The sequence below is a fragment of the Diceros bicornis genome, chromosome 35 (assembly GCF_020826845.1).
Source record: "Diceros bicornis minor isolate mBicDic1 chromosome 35, mDicBic1.mat.cur, whole genome shotgun sequence".
In the NCBI taxonomy this organism is placed as follows: Eukaryota; Metazoa; Chordata; class Mammalia; order Perissodactyla; family Rhinocerotidae; genus Diceros; species Diceros bicornis.
The window spans coordinates 6932089-6954047 of record NC_080774.1 but is presented as its reverse complement, the minus strand read 5'-3'; the positions used below and the strand labels follow the sequence as shown (position 1 = coordinate 6954047).

General features: G+C 53.6%; 1 protein-coding gene across 2 annotated transcripts in view; it reads right to left on the bottom strand.

Moving 5' to 3' along the window:
- The window catches only part of RILPL1 (Rab interacting lysosomal protein like 1), a 43514-nt gene that overhangs the window by 3492 nt on the left and 18063 nt on the right, over positions 1-21959 (bottom strand). For both annotated transcript variants that reach the window (XM_058531275.1, XM_058531274.1), the window contains exons 3-6: positions 16870-16988; positions 15989-16210; positions 7127-7299; positions 5165-5257 (exon numbers count right to left, since the gene is read on the bottom strand). In XM_058531275.1, coding sequence (XP_058387258.1) covers positions 5165-5257; positions 7127-7299; positions 15989-16210; positions 16870-16988 — 607 coding nt within the window. The remainder of the gene's footprint in view (positions 1-5164; positions 5258-7126; positions 7300-15988; positions 16211-16869; positions 16989-21959) is intronic.

The following is a 21959-nucleotide window of genomic DNA, read 5'->3' as shown; positions in this document are numbered from 1 at the left end:
GGCTGTAGGCTCCATGCCCTGAGGCAGCTGGGGAGGCCCAGGAGAGAAGGTGAGGCAGCCAGAGTGGGCCAGGCAGGAGGAGAACTGAAGCAGAGAGGCTGCATAATCACCCTCTTGGGTAAGTCAGAGCCAACGGTGATGCTCATTGGTCCTTTGGCTGGGCAAGGAAAATGAAGAAGAACTCCAACCAAGCCGGCAGAGCTTACTTTGAACAGCTTTGATTTTTTTTTTTTTAGAGGCTGGCTTGTCTCAAATGAGGTTTGAGGACTCTGTGTGTTTGGATCACCTTTGATGCACTTCACAGAGTAGCTGGGAGTGGCATCTTGGCAGAATCACTGGATGGCTTCTCATGGTGACGATCAAAAGAGGGGACACCTTTTGCTAAATGAACGGGCCCAATCCCCAGAGGCCAGGCTAGTGGGCACCGTGAGCTTTCCAGGGGCTCTAAGCCACATGGTTCTGCATCTACCTTCACCAGGACCCCTCTCTTAGCATAACAGGGAGCCCCCAAAGACACAGTCATGTGTGGGAGATGGCGCCAGACAATGGGGTGGGCGTTTTGCCTGGAGAGATGTTTGCCTGCCTAAAATGCTGGACTTCATTTGGGGCCCGATCAGGGGCCTTGGGACACCAGGAAGGTTCTGGCTGAGTTACTGTCTGTGTCCCTCTCCGTCCCTATTTATTCCAGGTGCCTCCCTGCAGAAGCTGCCTCCTCTGGAGGGACAGCCACCTCCATGAAAAAAGACTGGCTTCTTTTGGTCAAACATTTATGTCCTGGACAGGGTGTAGCTGGTTTTAACTGCCCTCTCCCTGCCGAATATTTCTGGAAGACTGAAACCAAATGAAGTTCTAACAGTGGCATTTCAGGCAGTATGATGGGCGGCTGTGAAGAAGCTATTTCTGGGCTGAAGCGAGGAGGGTGGTGGCAGGACGACAGGGACAGAAGGTGCTGTCGGGTGGCCGCCTACTCCAAGGCCGACTTTCCGGTGTATAAGGCCACCTGTTCTGATCCGAAGCTTCCCTGGCCATCCTTCCGCACCCACGGCCTGCCTCCTGCCTCGTGGGCAGCCCTCTGCCCCTGCCCAGAAGGCAGCTGTGTGTGCATCCATGGGACCAAGACTGCGACCACACAAAGGGGGCACTGGTGCCTGGCGTCCACTGGGGACGAGGCTGGAGTCACTCAGGCGCTCCCTCATGACCTTCCCCGGCAGTGCCAAGGCGGACTCTCTGGCCAGCAGCTGCTCGATCACAAGCTATTCTTGGAACGTCTTCTGGGCACACTGTTTTGACTGGCAGGGGGAGCTTCTGGTTCCCTTGCCCAGTTCAGCCCAGAAATGTAGACTCTGGCGTCTCTGGCTCGTAGTGCATTTGAGAGATAAGGGAACTGGGCAGTCAGCCCACAGCTGGTGACTCGGGGAGTGAGTTAAAGGGGGACAGGGAGGCAGGACGAGACAGCTGGGGCTGCCACACCAGGTGGCAGACGAAAGGTGTGGATTCCAATCCCGACTTGGACCCTTCCCAGCAGCATGATTGAAATGAAGTCATGGGCTTCTCCGGGCCTCAGTTTCCTCATCTGAGAAATGGGGCTAATTGTCCCAGCTCTGAATCGCTGACAAAGCACCAAGGTCATTGTTGCTTACTCATTGGTGGGTGGGGCAAACTGGTCAAGGGCTTGAAGCTGAGCCGGAAAGCAGGCGTCAGCTGCACTAAAGAGGCCGTGTGACTAATACCCCACAAAAGCCAGGATGAGGGGCCTAGAGAGACCCAGGAGGGGGCCAGAGGAATGAAGGATGGAAAGGGGGACAGGCGTGGAACCATCTGAGGAACTGCCATTCCCGGCCCCAGCCCCGGGGAAGATCGTCCCCGCCCCAGGCTCTGGGCTCTGCACTGATGGAGCTCCAAGTCAGCATGTCGCCGGGGTGGACAAAGGCGACCAGTGTCCTGCCCGGACTGGTCAAAGGCCTTCTGTGCCAGTCTGACCTTCCAGTTATTCCCTAGAACTGGCCACCTGCACCCCGTGGAGGGGAGATTCTGATTTCTCTCCCTTTCTCTCTGTCTGTCTCTATGTCTTGCTCTCTGTTTCTGTCTGTCTCTCTCTGGCTCCCCAATTCCAGCTGCCTCTCCTGCCAGGCTCAGAGCCCCAGGTCTGGCTGACAACCAGAGGCCACACTAAAGGGAGGAAGGGCTTTGAAAATAGAGTCCCAGGGTCCTTTCTGGAACAATCTGGAAAAGAGGTTCAGACACCACAGCCTATTCAGGTGTGGGTAGAAGAACTAGTGGAAAGAAGATGGTTGGCTAATTTTGATAACTTTCCTCTGGATTCTATCCAGTTTGAGATTTGCAAAAACCTACTTGTAATGACCTGTTTTAGAGAAAGGAGGCTGGAGTGGAAAATTAAAAAGTCAGAACCGCCCAGCCTCAGAAGGAATCCTCACAATGTGTAATTGTGAGGAATTACAGTGCGGGAGGCGCTGTAAACGCAGCACGCTTGAAGTGAAGATGCTAAGAAGGTCTGATTTCTAAAGACCTGGGAATGAAGGTCTGCTGGAGGAGGCAGACGCCGGCCCTCTGTCCCCTCTCCCTCAGCCCAGGGAGGGACTGTGTGGGCTCAGGAGATTTTTCTCAACTTCCCCAGGTTTTAACCCAAAGCCGTAGCTATCGAAGCCCAAGATCGACTCTGCTCATCCTTCCATGTGCGTGGGGCTGGTAGTAAATCAGAGTCCAATCAAAGTCAATCCCATTTCCTACCACGCAGTGGATGAGAAACCCTAACCAAGGGTAAGAGTTATCCTGGGTACTCAGTACATCACGGAATGGAGATGGAAGGGCTCCCTGCCCCCAAGATGAGGCTCCAGGGGACACCCCTTATGTCCGTCTGCTCAGCACTCTGATCTTGCTTGGAGCCTGTCCCTCCCCTAATTTCAGCCCATGTGAACTGGATGCTTCAGGATAGAGAATGAGACCCAGACCTGACCCATCGATGCACTGCCCTGTGATTGGCTCAGGGGCGGTCATATGACCCAGTCAGAGCCAATGAGACCTGGTCTTGTGATTTCTGTGGAAGATTCTCTCTTCCTACTGGAGTTTCAGACAGAAGAAAGCAGAAGCCTGAGCTGATGGCTGCTATATTGCCACCATGAGGGGAGAGCGTGCACAAGAACACAGCCTACAGAAAATAAAACCGAGTCAGAGGTAGAGGGAAGGAGGCAGAGCCCTGATGACAAGGCCTGGATCCAGCTGAGCTTGAAGCCAGGGTGACCTGGGAATTTTTGGTTACTTAGCCAACAATTTTTTTTTTTAACTTTATTTATTTATTTTTTTGTGAGGAAGATCAGCCCTGAGCTAACATCCAATGCCAATCCTCCTCTTTTTGCTGAGGAAGATTGGCCCTGGGCTAACATCCTTGCCCATCTTCCTCTACTTTATACGGGACGTCGCTGCCACAGCATGGCTTGACAAGCAGTGCATCGGTGCGTGCCTGGGATCCGAACCTGCGAACCCCGGGCCGCCAAAGTGGAGCGCGTGCACTTAACCGCTGTGCTACCGGGCCGCCCCGCCAACCATTTTTCTTAAGTTACTTTGAATGGAGTCTTAATTGCCAATGGAAGATCACTATCCAATATGTGGCCAAGACGATGTTGGGATCCAGAGGAAGCCTTTCTGGTTCTAAGCTTCTCCCTAGGAAATATTTATCCCTAACCAGAACTGGGGACCACACCCCATTACAAATCCAGCAGAGATCGAGGGCCAAGCAAATAAGCTATGTGAAGCTGCAAGAGGCTTGAAAAGGAGCCACCCCCTGCACACTCCAGGGGGCAGCTGGCCTTCCTGTGGGCACCAGGGCCCAGAATCTCAACAAGTCACCTTTTTCCAAGAGCAGAGGGCCCGGCAGTTTCAAGGCTGCACACATTTCACATTCCCCTTCCTGTCCACCAACGCTGAGCATCCAGTCAATTCACGGCATGAGAACTAGCCAAGAACTTCCAACCATAACCGGAGTTTCTAGGTTGTGGCCTCCGAGTAGCACCCCAGTTCCTGCCCCCCACACTCTCGGTGCCTTTCCAACCCACGCTACTTGCTTTCACAGAGCTTCTGCCGGGGTTTGGGGGGAAGAACCTAGGGCTTCCTCTGTAAGCAGCCTGGGGTACAGCTGGAAGGCTGAGAGCCAGGAGGACCCTCTCAGGGGAGATAACAAGGCTACAAGACAACGGTGTGAGCACGAGGCGATCCTGCAGAGTTTAAAACGCGGGCTCTGGGGCCAGGCTGCCTGGGTTCGAACCCTGGCTCTGCCTCTTATTAGCTGTACGACCCTTGGCGGGTGATTGACCTCGGGGCCTCAGCTTCCTTAACTGTAAAATGGGAACAACAGTGTCTCCACCTCAAAGGGCTGCGGGAGGACTCAGTGAGGTAGTCTGCAGGAACACTACCCGGCACACAGTAGGTTCTTAGTAGCTATTAGCTAACTAGACCAGAGGTTTTAACCCTGTATCCGAAGGGCTGCAGGGATCAATGAATGTGAAATTGTATGTGGTTTTCTTTCCCCAGAGAAAGGGTCTGCAAACTCTCATCAGTCTCAAAGGGGTCGCAGAGAACCACTGACGTAGCTTCAAGTCTAGGAGAGGGGAAGGACTGGGCTGCTCTCTTTCTTGTGTGTCCCCCACAGCAACCAGGGCCTGACTCTGCATGTATTATGCACCAATAAATACTAACGGAGAGACTGAGGGAGAGCTGGAGGAGTCATCACAGAAATGCAAAGATGGGGCAGGCCCAAGACCATTCCAGATACCTGGAAGCTGGGGTTTCCAGCCCTTAAAATGCACACACCTCCCCCCCCACGCCTTCTCTGCCATCCTCAAAGAGCCAGGGACACACCCCATCTGATACACTGAAGCCAGCCCTGAGCGTCAGCCACAGGCCCTGCTCCCTTCCCACCCCCTCCCTCTCTGCCCAGGGGGCCCAGGAGGAACTCAGCATTCAGACAGAGAGATGAACTCCAAGTCAGGGGCCAGGCCCAACGTGCTCCGGGGTTAGGCACGTCTCAGCGAGAGATGGTTAGTGACAAGCCTGGCCCTGGAGCAGGTGCCCAGGAGGTGAAGTCAGAGGGCATGTGAACCACCAGGTCAGCTGTGAGCGAGCAGCCCCACACCCGGAAGTCATCACTTACAGTCGCTTGATCCCAGACTCCGGCTGGGGGGACATTCTCGGGTGCGCGATGGGTGGAGGCTGGGGTATTCGATTTTCCTCTTCTGTTTCTTCACTGGAAGGAGTTGAAAGGCGCGAGATAAAAGAGTCAAAAATTCCGTGAGAGCTGGAATATTCCAGAAGGGTATTGTCTGATGGCCTGAGAGGACTTGTACTTTTTCAGGGTAGTGGGAATCAGGGGACCCAGCAAGATGGCAACAGTGGCTTCTGCCCTAATAGTTTCTCTACCTGGGGGGGCCTCTTAGTGATGGGCATGGCCAGTTAAAAGGAGGGGTCAGCCCTGGAGGAAATGGACACAGGTGCCTGTGGTCTCTTTGGCCCAGCTGGTCAAATGTGAGGAATTTCAGGAAAGGGACCCACATCTCTATTTTCAGTTTCCTTTGAAGATTCCAGCCAAATAGAACTACTTCCTGTTTCCAGTCCGTGTTAAATGCTGTCTCTACACCTTCGGTTTCTTCCACCTGGAATATGCCACCCACCCTTCAACATCTCCCCCACCTGAATAGTACCCTCTCGTTTAGGGAAGGCCCAGTTCAAATGCTACCTCCTCCAGGAAGCCTTCCTGATTTCTACCCCATCCCCAAGCAGAAGTGATCTCTCCCTTCTCTGAACAGCCAGTGTGCACAGTATCAGTAAAACTTTCTTATGTGCCAGGCACACAGGGGGTTTTCAATAAAAATATGTGGCGTTGTATTTTCTGTGCATCTCTCATCTTCCCTCCTGGAGCAGGGACCACATCTGGTGCGTCTGTCCTTCCTTCCAGCTTTCCATTCAACAGATACTTATACACCTACTCGGCGCTAAGCTCTGTTCTAGGTGTTGGGAACTTAGTCATGAACAAGACAAATACAGTTTCTGGTCTCATGTTGTTACAGTCTGGCATGGAAACAGACAACAAAACAAGCACATTAACGAACAGGGTTAATGTGAGATGGTAAAGAGGGCTACGAAGAAAGTAGAACTGGGTAGAGTGGTAGTGACTTGGACAGGGTGCTCCTTTGGATGGGTGGTGATGGGGAAGGAAGGCCTCTCTTAGCAGGTGACATCTGACTTGAACCCTGAATGACCAGGAATATTTTCCCAGCTGCAGGAGCAGCATGTGCAAAGGTCCTGAGGTAGAAACAAGCATGGAGTGTTTTGAGGGACCCATAGAAGGGCAGTGTGCACGAAGCTAAACGAGTATGAGGTGGCATGGTGTGAGATGGTGGTCTGTCAGGAGCAGCGCTGTCCATAGCACCTTCCATCATGATGGAAATACTCTATATCTGCACTGTCCACATGGCAGCCATTAACCACAAGTGCCTACTGAGCACTTGAAATGTGGCCAGTGCAACTGAGAAACTGAATTTTAAATTTCATTTTAATTTAACTCATTTAAATTTAAATAACCACATGGCTAGAGGATACCATATCAGACAGCACAGCTCTAATAGGTGTAAGGAGTTCATTGGCCTTGGACTGAATGAGCAAACACTTAGGCTGTACAGCTCCACCATCTCTTATCTGCAATTCCAAAATCCAAAAAGCTCTAAAATTCATTTCTTGGTCATTCATTTGGTGGCAAAACCTGAAATGAATTCTCACTGTTTATCATCTTTATTTATCCCATTTAGTATGAATGGTCATGTCTTTCACTACAAAAATATTCACGTGTTTGATGTCGGGGAGCTGCCCTGACCTCGCTGGTGGTGTAACACACAGTATACGTAATATTCCTTCCTAACAGCTGGAAAGTTCTGAGTTATAAAGTGCACCTGGGCCCAAGAGTTTCCGAAGGGATCGTGAGCTTGTACGTAAGTGCTTCAGGCCCGAGAGGGTTCCCCAGAATGGACAGAGATGCAGTCTTGTCTTCTAGGAGCTAACTGTCCCCAAACTCCGCACGACCCCAGAAAGGAGCCGGCTGGGGGCTCGCGGGGACTCTCACCTCTTATAGTAGGCCAGCTCCTCCTGCAACAGAAACACCTTGGACTTGAGCTCGTTCCTCTCGTGCAGCACGTCCCGCAGCTCCTGCAGCGTGAAGCGGGGGCGGCTGGGGTCCTTGAGATCCATGGCCGCCTTCTCCGCCTCTGAGACACTCTCCTCGCCGCCCGGCTCCGTCTGGAGGAGGCGAGATGCTGCTAATGAATTCCTGGCGGCCACCGCCAGCACCCACTACGCATCCTGCCAGAGCCCGAACTTCCCCCCTCCCGGGGCCTTAGCAGCTGGCCAAGGGCGCTATTTTAGGAACCCGCAGGCGGCCCTGCTCACGTGCTGCGCAGTCGGCGTCCCTCCGGAGAGAGAAGCCAGCGGCCACCTGTTCATTGTTTGCCTCCTCAACAGCCGGACCTGCGGGCCTGGCGTCTCTCCACCCAACTCAGGGTTTCATTACCAACAGCATTAAAAGGCAACCAAGGAGAAGAAACATCGTGCCCCCAAGGATGCCGCCTCATAAACTGGCCCGCTTTCCCTTTCCCACGTTCTCTCCTCATATTCTTAGTAAGACCTTTGTTAATTTGGCCCAAGTCACTGGCATCAGAGCCTACCCACAATTCTCTGTTCCTTTTTCATTTGATGTTAGGTCATATACATTTTCCCATTTGTTCCCGGCCTTCTGGTCAAGCCCATCCCTCCCCAGTGGCTCTGGGCATCTTTTCACCGGAGTTCAGTGGATGCCCCGATGGAGGGGTGGGGGGTGTAACATCACAGCAGGGGTTCACACGCAGGGCACTTCTCCCCATGCAGGTCACACAGACCGATCCTAGGATACTAAGCCACCTGCTCCAGGCCAGACCCCAACCCCGTCCTCCCACCCTCTTCCATGGCAAGGAGCTTTTTAAAAAAAATTGGGGTAAAATACACTTAACATAAAATTTGCCATTTTAACCATTTAAAAATATACAATTCAGTGGGGTTTAGCACATTCACAATGTTATGTAACTACCACCTCTATCTAGTTCCAAAACTTTTTCATCACCCTAAACATAAAATTTGCCATTTTAACCATTTAAAAATATACAATTCAGTGGGGTTTAGCACATTCACAATGTTATGTAACTACCACCTCTATCTAGTTCCAAAACTTTTTCATCACCCTAAAAGGAAACCCTGTACCCATTAGCAGTCACTCCCCATTCTCCCTACTCCCAGCCCCTGGCAACCATCAGTGGCTTTCCATCTCTATGGATTCGTCTTTTCTGGACATTTCCTATAAATGGAATCACACAACATGTGGCCTTTTGCATCTGGCTTCTTTCACTCAGCATCATATTTTCGAGGTTCATCCACATCGTAGCACGTGTCAGTGCTTCATTCCTCTTCATGGCCAAATCATGTTCCCCTGCATGGATGGACCATTTTGTTTATCCTTTTATCCATCGATGGGCGTCTGGGTGGTTTCCACCTTTTGGCTCTTGTGAATGATGCTGCCATGAACATTCCTGTACAAGGATTTGTCTGAACATCTGTTTTCAATTCTTTGGGGTCAAAATCTAGGAGTGGAACTGCTGGGTCATACGGTCAGTCTATGTTTAACTCTTTGAGGACCTGCCCATCTGTTTTCCACAGCGGCTGCCCCCTTTTACATTCCTGCCAGCAGTGGAGGAGGGTTCCACATTCTCCACATCCTTGTCAACACTTGTTTTTCTTCCATTTTTTTGATAGCAAGGAAGATTTTGCAGGCTGCCTCCAAGTCAGCTGGCCAAATCTGCAGGTGGCCCCTTCTCTGCAGGCGGTGCAGTGTTCCCCACACCCGAGCTGCCAACATCCCATGATCGGCTAGGGGGAGTGGACAGAAGCTCGGGACAACAGTGGAAAAAACTCTGGAACAGGGTAATGAGGGATTGAAACAGAGACTCCCCAAAAACAAAAAACCCCAGAGCGGCACAGGGAGGGTCTCGGCCTAGACGAGTGACACAAGGCCAGGATGCTGAATGATGCTGAATCAGAAGGCAGAGCCGAGATGCCTCGCATCCCGGGACAGTCAGGACGGGCTGTTCTGGGAAAGGACACTTGAAAGCAGACACCACCCACCAGGGAAGATCAGGTGACAGAAGAGCCGGCGGTCGCGGGCGGGCGGGGGAAGGAAGTTTGACCAGGAGTCAGCACAGAGCGGCGGGCAGCAGGGGAGGCACCTCATGCAGCAGGAAACCGACTCCTGGTGCACGCCGCCCCCAAGCCATCTGGGCAGCGGAGGGGGGCCTCTTCCCACCCGAGAACAAGGGGAGGAAATGCTGGAGGATTTAACTTTCCAAGAAGGTATTCTAGGCGTCTGCTGATGCCACCTTCAGGTGGGCTGTGTCCTCAGCGTACAGCTTCAGTGTCCAATTCCCTCTGCAGAGCATTCGGGGCTGCTCCTGGGACCACCCGACAGCCTCACACTAGGACGGTGTCCTCTCCCCAAGACCATGTGTAGAAAGTGCCTGGTACACAGCGGGCACTCACTAAGGGCAATTCCCTTCCCTCTCCCGCCCAAGTTACCCACAGAGCATCCCTGGATGTCTAATATTTGTTGAGCATCAACTTTGTGCCTGCTGGTCGCTGAGCTCAGGAGATGAGCCAGACAGGTGGGGGTGGAGGGAAGAGACACACAAATAGAAACTTACAAGGTAATATAATCAAAGAGGTGCAGGGACATCAACCTAACTGGGGAGGACCACGGAAGACGTCACTGCAGATGTGGTCTCTCTGCATGGGGTCTTGACGAATGTGTAGGAGTTCACCAGGAACTCTGGGCTTACCCCAGCCAACATCCCCCCTGCCCCGCCATTGTGTATGGCCCTCACCGCATTCTAAAATTCTTTTGAATTAGCTGCCAACTATTTTAGATCAGGAGATTTCACATTAAAGTTTGGGTTTTGGGCTTCCTTTTGGAAAAAAATTGAAAGATCAGATCACCCTGGGCCCCCATGGCAACACTGGGCTGGTGCTGTGTAGCAGCTGCTCCCTTTTACATGCTCTTTCCATGGCTGCCCACTCCTCACCCCTTTTTCCTTCCCTGCCTGGACCCCACAGGCATCAGTGGCTCCTGCCACGGACCCAAATCTCAGGCTCTCACACTCCCTCCAGCCCCTCCCTCCCCAGACAACTTAGGCCCTACCATTCAGAGGAGCAAGTCCCTGCTTCCCGGTGTCTCTGGGAGGCGCCCTCTGACAGGGGTCCGCACGCCCTGAGGAAGGCATAAAGCCCTTCAAGGGGCTTCCCATGCCTCACTTCCCAAGAGACCTGTGGGCAAGCTGCCTGCTCCTCTCTGGGCCTCCACTTCCTCATCTGCCCTCGATGGCCTTCCCGCCCAGACATCTGGGACTCCTATGAACATGTGCTTCCAAGCCCCAGCAGTTCCTGACTCACCCCTGATGGGTAGTAATTGCCCAAGACACCAAAGGGCTTCCCAGAACCTGAGTGCTTTTTCTCCGGAGAAGAGACAGGTCTTTCATTGGGGAAGCGACCTGATCCCCGTAGAGCTTGGGGGATTTCCAGACAGGTGTGCAAAAAAGTCCTGACACCCGGGACCATTGCCTAAGTGCAGAAGAGGGAAAGCCTGGGGCTCCGGCTTTTCCAGAGGCCACCAGGCACTGATGCAGCGCTGTGGGCAGTCCAGGACTGGCCCGTCCAGCCCGAGAGAGACTGCCAAGGCTCTTCCCAAGATGACAATCGGGATCGACCAGCAGCGAGCCTTGCAGGCGTACTCCACGAGGGAGCGCGGAGGTGGCTGGGTTATCGAGGATTGTCCGCTGGTCCCCTGAGACACTCTGGGCACAGCTTGAGGGAGATGCCCCGAGGCCCCAGCTGCTCTCTAGGGAGGCCCAAGACACCAGCCAACAAGCACTGGGGCCTGTCCAGAGAGGCCTCAGGGAGGCAACATCCTCCATCGGGGCCCTCCAACCTGAGGCCGGGCCTCCTGGGCATGCTCCTCGCTATCTGGGCACATCAAAGCCACTTCCTGTGCTCCCTCAACCCCTGAACATACTTCTGAGCAGCCCCTGGCCCAGCAAAGGGGAATGACCATGCTCTGGTTACCCTTGGTATCTCCTGGCCCACCATGCAGGAATTCAGCCCGAAAACCCCGCTTCACATCCAGCCATCAGGCCCATCTGCCTTCCCTGTGCAGGGAGCCCTCACCTAAAAACCCACAACAAAACTTACTGAAATCAGAACTCACTGAAGGCAGAGACATCAAGGAGGTAACTACGAACTTTACAGTTGTCTTAATTTTATAGCAAGTCCTTGAGACAGGGAGTCTGCTTCATTTTCTTAAGGGTTTATATGTCTAATTGTGAAAGGCAGGAAACCTTGAGTTAAAATATGAGGAGCTGGATGAACTAGAAAACATGCTGAGTGAGGAAGCCAGTCAGGACCACATGATGATTCCATTTCTATGAAATGTCCCGAGTAGGCAGATCCATAGAGACAGAGAGTAGATTAGCGGTGGCCAGGGGCTGGGGAGGGGGAGGTGGGGAGTGACTGCTAATGGGTATGGGGTTTCTTTTCTGGGGTGATGGAAATGTCCTAGATAGTGATGATGATGGCACAATACAGTGAATAGACTAAAAACCATTGAATAGTACATTTTAAATGCTTGAATTGTATGGCGTGTGAATTATATCTCAATAAATATGTTATAAAAATATATAAGGAGCCCTGTGTACCGGAGCTCATGCTGACGTGACAGTGGCACAGCTCAGAAAGGATCGTATGAATCAAGGGGGAAACTCAGAGAGACCGAGACAATGATGAGAACCGATTCCTCCTCAGCTCTGGATCCCTCCATAGCTCCCACCTCCCCTGCCCCATCCTGTGACAGGACTAACCCGCCACGCCAGCCACACCCTGCATGTCCTCCAGTCTGGCTCGGAGTGGCCTGCCCCACATTCCACGCCTGGCCAACCTACCCAGCCCACGAGACCCGTCTCAATGCTTTGAAGGCCTGCCCACCCTCGCCTTTGACTCAGAATTCACTGTGCCCTCCTCCGATCCCCCGGCCCTCTGTCCCAGCCACACTAACTACTGCACCTACTGAATCAAGTGAAGCTCCTTCCCCTCACTTGTCCGATCGGAAACTGACCACCAAAGAGACGGACGGGCCCCAGGTCACCCAGCAGCAGGTGGTGAAGCCACCACAACCTGCAGCTTCCCTGTTCGACTGACGAGCACCCTGAACTCCACGCAGCTCCGAGGGACGGAGTCAAACCCAGCAGAGACGCCCTGGGTTTGGGAACAGACACTGCAAAGACGCTCAGCGGGTTAGTCATTACTGTTACCCGAGTTTACGGCCCATTTCTGTCCCGCCCCCTCGGTGCCAGAAAGGGAAAGTGCAACCGACAGGCAGCCAGGCCAAGGAGGTGTGAAATGTCCTTGTCCCTGATGCTAGAGAACTGGAGCAGGGTTCACTCTTGTGGCTGGGGTGACAGCCTCAGGACCAGGTCGGGACCGGGCCCGCCGGCCCAGGAGGAGAGAGGCCTGAGCTCTGGTGGGGCCCAGGAGGCTGGGAGGGGTATGCTGAGGGAGGAGGGGGCGACCACCCCAAGATTCACCCAGTGGCTGTCTTTAGCATCTGCCTCCTCCCCTGCATCCTACTGCCATAGACTTGGTCCAGCCCTCACCTTTCCTGTATAGATTATTGCAAAGGGCTCCCGACAGTCACGTCGGCCATCAGCTCCTTCCCTGTTCAAACTGTCCTCCGTGAACTCAGAGCGATCCTGTCACCCCCCGCTGAAACCCTGTGAAGGATCCACATCCCTCTCTGCTCAGAGTCTTGCATGTGGCATTCTCAGCCCTCACTCTGGCCCTGTAATGACAGCTGTTCCTCTGCCTGGCTTGTATCTGTTCCCACACTTCTCTGGGCTGGGTCGTTGCAATTTTCCTTTGGAGAAACTCCCCTTTGCCACTTTCCGTGCATGGAGCTTCGATGGGCACTACCAGGGGTAGACGTGTGACTCAGGACTAGAAGATATGCATATTCAAGACCTCAGGCCACAATGATTGGTTCAGTGATAGGCCAATGAGAGGGTTCCCTGAGACTTCCGCTGGACACTTGGGAAAGAGGCAATTTCTTTCCACCGGGGTTACAAAGCTGGTCGAGTACCCAGGGCCACTATTTGGCAAGAGCCTGCTTGAGAATGACACCAACACAGAGGAAAGCAAAGCTGAGAGAAGGTCTGAAACAAATTCCTGATAGCATCATTTGGGCACCTGGAACCAGCTATACCTGAAGCCATCACTATCTCAAAGCTTTCAGTTATACAGACAAAAAATTCCTTTTTCAAAAATCCTTAAATGATTTTAACTTAGGCTTCTGTCACTTTTAGCCAAAAGCAGGCTCTAACCTCTCCCTTTTGCGACTTCTCTCCCTTATCTCCTTATCTGTATCCCAGGTTCCTGTCCTTCAGAGAACCTAGAAGTGTCTGGCCTGAATTCACAAGACACTTAATGACTATCTGGGACTTGAGCCAACCCGATGGCGGGCTCATCTGTCTTACCTCCCCCACCTGTAACCCAGGAGACCAGCACAGTGCCTGCTAACCTGAAACAGTCAATACTGGTTGGAGGAAGGAGCAAGCCCTGCGCCTGTCCCGCACACTCACACACCTTTTTGCAACAGTATGCGCATCTTCTGCGGCTACCTATCAAATTCTCAGCACCATCAACACTGACACCCAGCTGGAGGAGCAGTTCTTCCACAACACTCCACGCCACCCCCATCAGGGTTAGCTGCCCTAGCTCTGTGTTCCTGGCACACTCCGGGACACATTTACGAGGCAGACGCCCCCAGCGCCCCGTGCCACCGCCCGGGGCCTGCCTGGATTTCCGCGGCAGCTGTGGTGCAGTTCCGTCCACGTGAGCAGGGCCCCGCCCCAAGCACGCACTGTAGGTCTGTCCGTTTCTGCCCTGGGATCTGCTCCGTAAGTTCTGCCCAGGAGGGTCGGGGAGGTAACACCCTCGGGGGCACCCTCAGCCAACTGGGGAGGCACTTGTGGATAAAGGACACACCCTCAAAGTCACTTTCCTCCTTCCCTGTCCCACTCCTCTGATCTCGGGGATCACCTCCCAGAGAAACCTCCTTTTATACGTGGTCCTTTTCTCAAGCTCTGCTTCCAGGGAACCCAGACAAACACAACCTCTTACCACTAAGACAGTCCCCTCCTGCCTGACCGTGGCTGCTGCTGCCCGTCTGTCTCCTGCACTGGCTTGTAAGCTCCTTGAACCTCCATAGCACCCAGCACCGCACTCGCAGATAAAAGACCAAACTCCCCTCCATGGGCTGCCTGGCCTGCGGGACTGGCCCCCGCCCACCTCTCTGACCTCATTCAGACCCTCTCCCTCCCCCTCACGCTGCACACCAGCCACCCTTGCACCCTTGCATCCTCGTAAATGTGTCCCGGAGTGTGTACCCTTCTTACACTCTCTTGATGGCACTGCAGTTGGTTCTGGCACAGGGCCTTTGCACATGCCATTCCCCCTGCCTGGAACTCACCTCCCCTTCACCTAGTTTACTCTTGCTCATTCTTTTGACCACCTCCTTGGGGAAGCCTTTTGGACTCCCCTAGACTTCAAGGTAATAATAACAACAGCTAATGCTTTATCCGTGTGAAACAGCACATCTGCCTTCCACATTTAAAGCTAACACTGTTAATGAACTAACTCATTTAATTCTCATAATGACACTCTGGGGGTAAGTACTGTTATTATTATTCGCATTATAGAGATGAGGGAAACTGAGGCACAGAGAAGCTAAATAATTTACCCAAGGTCATGGAGGTAGTAAGTAACAGGCTAGATCTGAACCAAAGCAGACAGGCTCTGGAGTCCGTGCAGTTGCTACACGCTACTCCCTCCATTACGGAGCCTCTGGCACCACGCCTCTCCTTTAGCAGGAATCACCTTTTTAAAACAAATTGAGATATAACTCACGTACCACAAAATTTGCTCTTTTTAAAGTACAGAATAAAGTGGTTTTTAGCACATGCAGAGTTGTGCAACCATCACCACTATCCAATTCCAGAACATTTTCATCACCCTAAAAGCAACTCTGTCCCCTTTAGCAGTCACTCTCCACGCTCCCCCGACTCCAGGCCCTGGCAACCACCAATCTGTCTTCTGTCTCTAGGGATTTGCCGACTCTCGACACTTCACGTAAATGGAATCACATGATACGTGGCCTTTTGTGTTGGCTCCTTTCACTCAGCATGTTTTTGAGGTCCATCCAAGTTGTAGCGGGTGTCAGTGTTTCATTCCTTGTTATGGCTGAATAATATTCCACTGTGTGGATGGACCACATTCTGTTTATCCATTCATCTAGTGATGGACACTTGGGTTGTTCCTACCTTTCGCCTGTCGTGAACAGTGCTGCTGTGGACATTTGTGTACAGGTTTTTATGTGGAGACGTGTTCAGTTCTCTTGGGTATCTGCCTAGACGTGGAACTGCGGGGTCATAGGGTGTTGCGTGATTATCTGACTAATGCCTGTCTCCTGTACTAAACTGTAAGCTCTACTCGGACAGGAACCAGGTCTGCATCTTGCTCTCCATTTTATCCCCCAAGCCTGCAACATAGTCAAAAACTATTTGAATGAATGAATGGCAGGTACAGAGTAACCATCACTGAGCTGGATACCCTGGGCTAGAATGCTGGAGTCCTGGGTTCCAGGCCCAGCTCTGCCTCTACCCAGCTGTGTGTCCTGTAGCCAGTGGCTTGCTCTCTCTGGGCCTCCCATTTCCTTCAGCGTATTGGGGAACATAAGGCAGCCCTGCCCAGGTCAGCCGGTCCACAGACCGCCCTCCTGCATCTCCTCTGCGGCCGGCTTCCCACTCACCTCGGGTTCCCCCTCCCCGTTCTGGCTGAGCTCGCCCTGCAGCCTCTCTCGCAGCTTCCCGAGCTCTGCCCGCAGGCTGCCCATCTCCTGCTCCTTGGTCTGCAGATCTGCCTCCAGTTCTACCTTCTGCTCGATCAGGGCCTTCCCCTGGGCTTCCACCACCGTGACGCGGTGCCGCAGGTCGTGGTTGATCTTCATCAGCCGCGTCTGCTGCTGCTGTAGCTGGAGAGAAAGAAAGGCCATTGTATGGGGCTGCCACAGACAGCCGCTCATGCTGTGCACTGCAGAAGGGCAAACCGTCTACAGGTGTGCCATTCACACTGCAGACGTCTTGATTTGCTTGAAATTTGTTCATATTCTTATAAGTGTAGATGTCAGAGATGGCAATTTGTACATTTACTATCATAATTTATGACAGATGGAAGATAAGTGTCTTGTTAGTATATTATGACAATTTTCCAACAGATGGAAATAACATGTCTTCAGAAAGCGGTGTCTTTTTCTAATTCAGGCAGAGACACTGTATGGGTTCCTGGAACAGCCTGGACATGCTGGCCTACTCCCGGAGGGCATGAAGCAGGTTGGCTGGAGGGGGCCTCAGGGTCAGAGCACAGGCTGGCCGGGCCTTGGGACCTCCCCAGGGCTGTGGAAGGAGTCAGGTCAGGGGCAGTGCCACAGGCCCTCCTGCGAAGCCCCGGCTGAGGGTCCTCCCGCGGCTGCTGTTTCAGGGCGGGCCCCCCAAGACACGGGCAGGATCCCCGCCAAGACACGGGGCCCACGGGACGAGACCGAGGGGAGACGGGAACGTCCTGAGGGCAGGATGGAGTCCCCCGCTGGCACCTACTGGCCGGGAGGGTGGCCGCGGGCGGCCCGTCACTTACAGCCTCGACATCCTCGTTCTTCAGGCCCAGCTCCCTGTCCTTGGCGCGGATCTCGTCGCGCTGCTTGTCCACCACCTCCTTCAGCCTCTTCATCACCTGCCGCTCGCGCTCCGACATGCCTGGGGCGGGCGAGCCACACCGCCTAAGCCACCGGCCGCGTCCCCTCCCGCCCCCTCCTCTCTGTCCCCGCATGCCCCGCCCCAGCGCCTGCTGTCTGCGCCGGTCCCTCCGAGCTCGCCCCCCCACGGGGCATCTGCCACCGGCCCCTCCGAGCTTGTCCCCCCGCGGGGCATCTGCCACCAGCCCCTCCGAGCTTGTCCCCCCGCGGGGCATCTGCCACCAGCCCCTCCGAGCTTGTCCCCCCACAGGGCATCTGCCACCGGCCCCTCCGAGCTTGTCCCCCCACAGGGCATCTGCCGTTGCTTTGCCGGCGCCTGCAGTTCCCTTGCTTCCAGCCTCCCGCGGCTGGCTCCCCTCGGTTCTCAGGCCTCAGCTCAGATGTCGCCTCCTCACAGAGGCCTTTCTTTCCGTGACCGCCCTCCCACCACCACGTTTGTGACCCACACAGCGCTTTTTACAATCACCAAGTGTCCGGTACATTCTTCCACCCGAGGAAGGAAGATCCTGTGAAGTGGTTCAGAGGGGGCTCTGGAGCCCACACTGGCTCTCCCTTTAGTAGCTGCGTGGCTTCCGGCTAGCCTCCCTGTGCCTCAGTTTCCACATCTACAGAACGGGACTGATAACAGTACCTACCCCACAGGGCCGTTGTGAGCATTGATCAGTTAATACACACAAAACTGAAGACGATGCCTGGCATACAGCAGGCGCTCAAATGGTGTGGTCTGCTACTTACATGTTTTTGTCTGTTCCCCTGACCCTTGCCCCCCAAGTATACTGTCAGCCCCAGGAGGCAAGGCCCTGCCTGGCCTGCTCACCGTTGTGTCCCCTGGGCTCACAGAGCCTGGCACACAGTAGGTGCTTGCTAAGGGATCTGGTGAATCAACGAGCTCTGAGAATGGGTGCTGTATTGGTTTCATGTGGCTGCTGTAACAAATGCGCAACAAAATGTGGTGGCTTAAAACAACCGAAATTTATTTTCTCATAGTTCCGGAAGCCAGAAGCTTAAAATCAGTCCAAAATCAAGATGTCGCCAAGGCTGTGTGCTGCCTCGGGAGGCTCTAGGGGAGAATTTGTTCCTTGCCTCTCCCAGTTTCTGGTGGCTGCTGGCATTCCCTGGCTTGTGGCCGCATCCCTCCAGTCTCTGCCTCCATGGTCCCATCACCTTCTCTTCTGTCTGTGTCAAAGCTCTCTCTGCCTCCCTCTTATAACGACACTTGTAATGGCGTCTAGGGCCCACCCAGACAATCTGGGATAACCGCCCCATCTCAAGAGCCTGAATTAAATCACATCTGTAAAGATTTTACCCTATAAGGTAACAGCCACAGGTCCCGGCATGAGGACCTGACATGCTGGGGCCATTATTCAGCCTCCCGCAGGCACTAGGGCTGACAGCTAACCCCTGCTCCCAGGAGGCCTGGGCTGGGGTGGTGGCGGCCAGGCTCAAGCAGACTAACGAGAGAGAAGCATCTCCCGTTTCCCTCCCCCCGGACTCAGAGGACACGTGGCCAGATCCACCAGGCCCTGAAAAGAGAAACCACGTGGCGATTCCTCAGCTGTTTTCCCTACAAGGGAAATTCTTCCCCAAGTTGCTATCCATCTGAACCTTGTCCGCTGGCCTGCCCTCCTGTCCTGGATATTCCCAAGGAGGTGGTCACCACCATGAACGAGCACCCGTGGTGTGTGTCTAGGACGGTGGGCGATGCTGCCGGGGCCACAAACTCAGATAAGACCCGGGCCTCGCCCTTGAAGAGCGGGAAACTTTATGTGATAGGCACAGACGCAGGCCGGTCCTGGAGGGCAGCATCCTGCCTCAATTGTCTCTGTATTCTAGCGCTTCACACGTGGCAGACGCTCCAGGCTGGCTGACAGAACAGGGACTGATTCCCCTCCACGTTCCCAAAGCACAGCTGGCTCCTGCGAAGCCCAGTAAGGATAAACTGCTTGACGTCCTTGACCCTATTTCCTTCTCATTCCCAATCACTGGAAAAGGCTATTATTATTGTTGTTGTTGACATCAGTCCCATTACACAGATGTGGAAAACTGAGGCCCAGAGACAGATCTGTTCTAAGTCGCATAGCCAGGCACCGGCAGAGATGGGACTCAAACCCAGGTTTTCTACCCCAAATCCCATGTCCTCTCCATGATGCCATGCTGCCTTCCCATTGGGGACGAGACTTGGCAGCTCCCTTAAGGGTCACCAGAATGTATCACCATGGAGCATACTTTCTTGGAGACAGGGCCACCAGCTGGGATTACCCTCACATCTCTTTGCGTGCACACACACACAACATTCATTCATGAAGTGTTTATTGAGCACCTGCTGTATACCTGACACTAGGGTCATGATGGTCAATAAATGAAATACAATTCTGCTCTCACCGACTGACAGACATCAGATACGTGTGTCATTACAGACCATGAGGAGTGACGTGACGGATGCAACAGGGGCTGAGAAAGAATGATGAGGGAGACCCCAGGTACACTGCAGGGACAGGAAGGCCTCTCAGAGCAAGGTTGTTTATACTGAGGCCTGAAGGAGGAAGGGGAGGCCAGGTGAGGAGGATCAGTGCTCCAGGCAGGGACCAGCGAGTGCAAAGGCCCGGGGGAAGAGACCATGCATGTGGGGAGCTGAAGGGCAATGCTGGCAGCTGATGCTCAGGGGCCAAGGGTGCGATATGAGCTTGAGCTGGGAGCAAGCCTGGACCACAAAGGCCTTGGGGGCGAGGAAGGAGGCTGGACTTTCCTCTAACGGGGCAACAAGAGTCTCAGGGTCTCCACACGTAGAGCCTGCACGGAGCAGCAGAGTCAGCCAAGGAGACCAGGGAGGGGCAGTCAGAGAGGAAAGACTCACAGGGCAGGCGCGCCTGTGTCTGTGGATGAGACATGCCGGAGGGAAAGGAACTGTAATGAGCAATGCGGACGGGCCGACGGGGGGCCCGGGGAGTAAAAGAGCTGAGCTTGAACGGTTACGTTCCATCGCGGCACAGGGCTTACGACTTCTGAAGTGACATTAACCTTTCTGAGCCTCCATTTCCTCATCCACAAAATGGGTACACTGTTTTCTAGATCCCACCTCTCTGACAACATTGTGTGTATAAATTAAGTACAGTAGGAAATCACAAATGGCCACGAAATAGGATCTTTTCCTCCTGGGGGGCCTGGGGTATCAGTTCAGTCCCTGAGACCACTCAGCTTCCTCCTTGTGCCTGCTGGGGCCTACCAGGCCATGAGGCTGGGAGATGCAGGGAAGCCAGCTGGGGTGGGGTGAGGAGGCAGTGTTGGAAAGAAGGAGCACGCATCCTCACTGGAATGGCTAAAATGAGAAGGAGTGACGATGCCAAGTGCTGGAGAGAAGGTAGGGCAACAGGAATGCTCACACATTGTTGTGGGAGTGCTACTTTGAGACACTGTCTGGCAGTGCCTACTAAAGCTGATACACACAGTCTATGAATCAGCAGTTGCATCCTAGGTGTATCCCCAACAGGTATGCGTGGACATGCTCATCAGGAGGAGGATGGTTCAACAAACCACAGTAAAACCAGACACTGTGTGGCCATTTAAAAGATTGAGACATACTGCAAAGTGGAAAAGGTAAGTGAGAATATGTATAGCACAAGACATGTACAAAAATGTTCATGGCAGCTTTATTCATAACAGCCCCAAAATGGAAACAACCCAAATGCCCATCAATAGTAGAATGAATAGAGAGATGTTGGTACTAACACGCAGTGGAATACTACACAGCCATGAAAAGGAACAAACTACAAGCCCCACTTGGAGACTATAAAGTCAGCCATTTCTCCAGACACTCGGCTCTCCTCCTCCCTCAGGCACAGGACCGGCACCTTCCTGGCCACCTCTCCCCTCCTCAAAGGATGCTCTCCAGCTGGAGTCCTGAGCTGAAGGTCCCTGGACCTGTGATGGGGAATCACAGGGCCATCGGGAGGTCCTGGGCACCAGAAGCTCCCCTCCCAACACCCCTGGGCCACTGTTGCTGGGCAGGGCCTGGACCTTAGCTGGCAGGACAAGAGGACACTGCTGATGTCTCCCAAAAAAGCACTCCGCAGACACAGTGTGTGCGTGCGTGTGTGTGTGTGAGTGGGTGTGGTGGGGCTGAAACCAGCTATAGGCGGAGTCTATAAAAAAGCCACAAAAGCATTCACTGTTTGCTCTCTGAGCACCTGACCTGCAACAGGCTCTGGGCCAGGCCAGCGAGGGCCGAGCTCCTTCAATCCTTATTGGGGGCAGATTCCGCTCCTGGGGAACTCAGGTGGGAAGCACGGCTAAGTGGGGCGCTGGGGGGAGCATGAATCCAGAGAGAGGAAACCTGGACCTGTAACCCAGCTGCACCATTCCACTTTATGGGCTGGAAGACCGAGAGGCCGGAGAACAAACGGTCAAGATCTGGGAGTCCGAAGCTGGATTTCTTGGACTCAGTCCTGGCTTTGCCACTTATCTGCTCTTGACCGCGGGCCTGTTTTGTCCGTTGCAAATGAGGATCACGTGGAGGCCCCACCTGGGGGGGCTCTTGTGAGGCTGCAGCGGTTAATCTATGCGAAGTGCTCACAATAGGCCCGGCACAGAGTAAGAGTCTCTGAGTGTTAGCTGTCATTTTATCCATAAAACGGAAATACCAGTCCTCCCGGCTCCAAAGGTTGCTGCTAACATCAAATCCTAGAGTGGTTACAAAGGTGCTTTGAAAAATTAAAAGAAGGTTAAGTGTCTTTAATAGACTCAGAGACATTGTTAAAAGCTGGAAGAGTTCCGAGCAATCGTTTGTCACCCAGCAATTCAGGATCCTGGGATCTAGATTTAAAGACACCTTCCGGCAAGTGCACAGAGAAGCAAGTCAAAGGTTGGCCACAGGAGCCACGTCTGTAGTAGCGAAAACTGGCAACGATCTAAACGTCCACCAGCAAGGAAATGGTTAAATAAACAAGGCCCTTCCACACAATGGGACACTATGTGG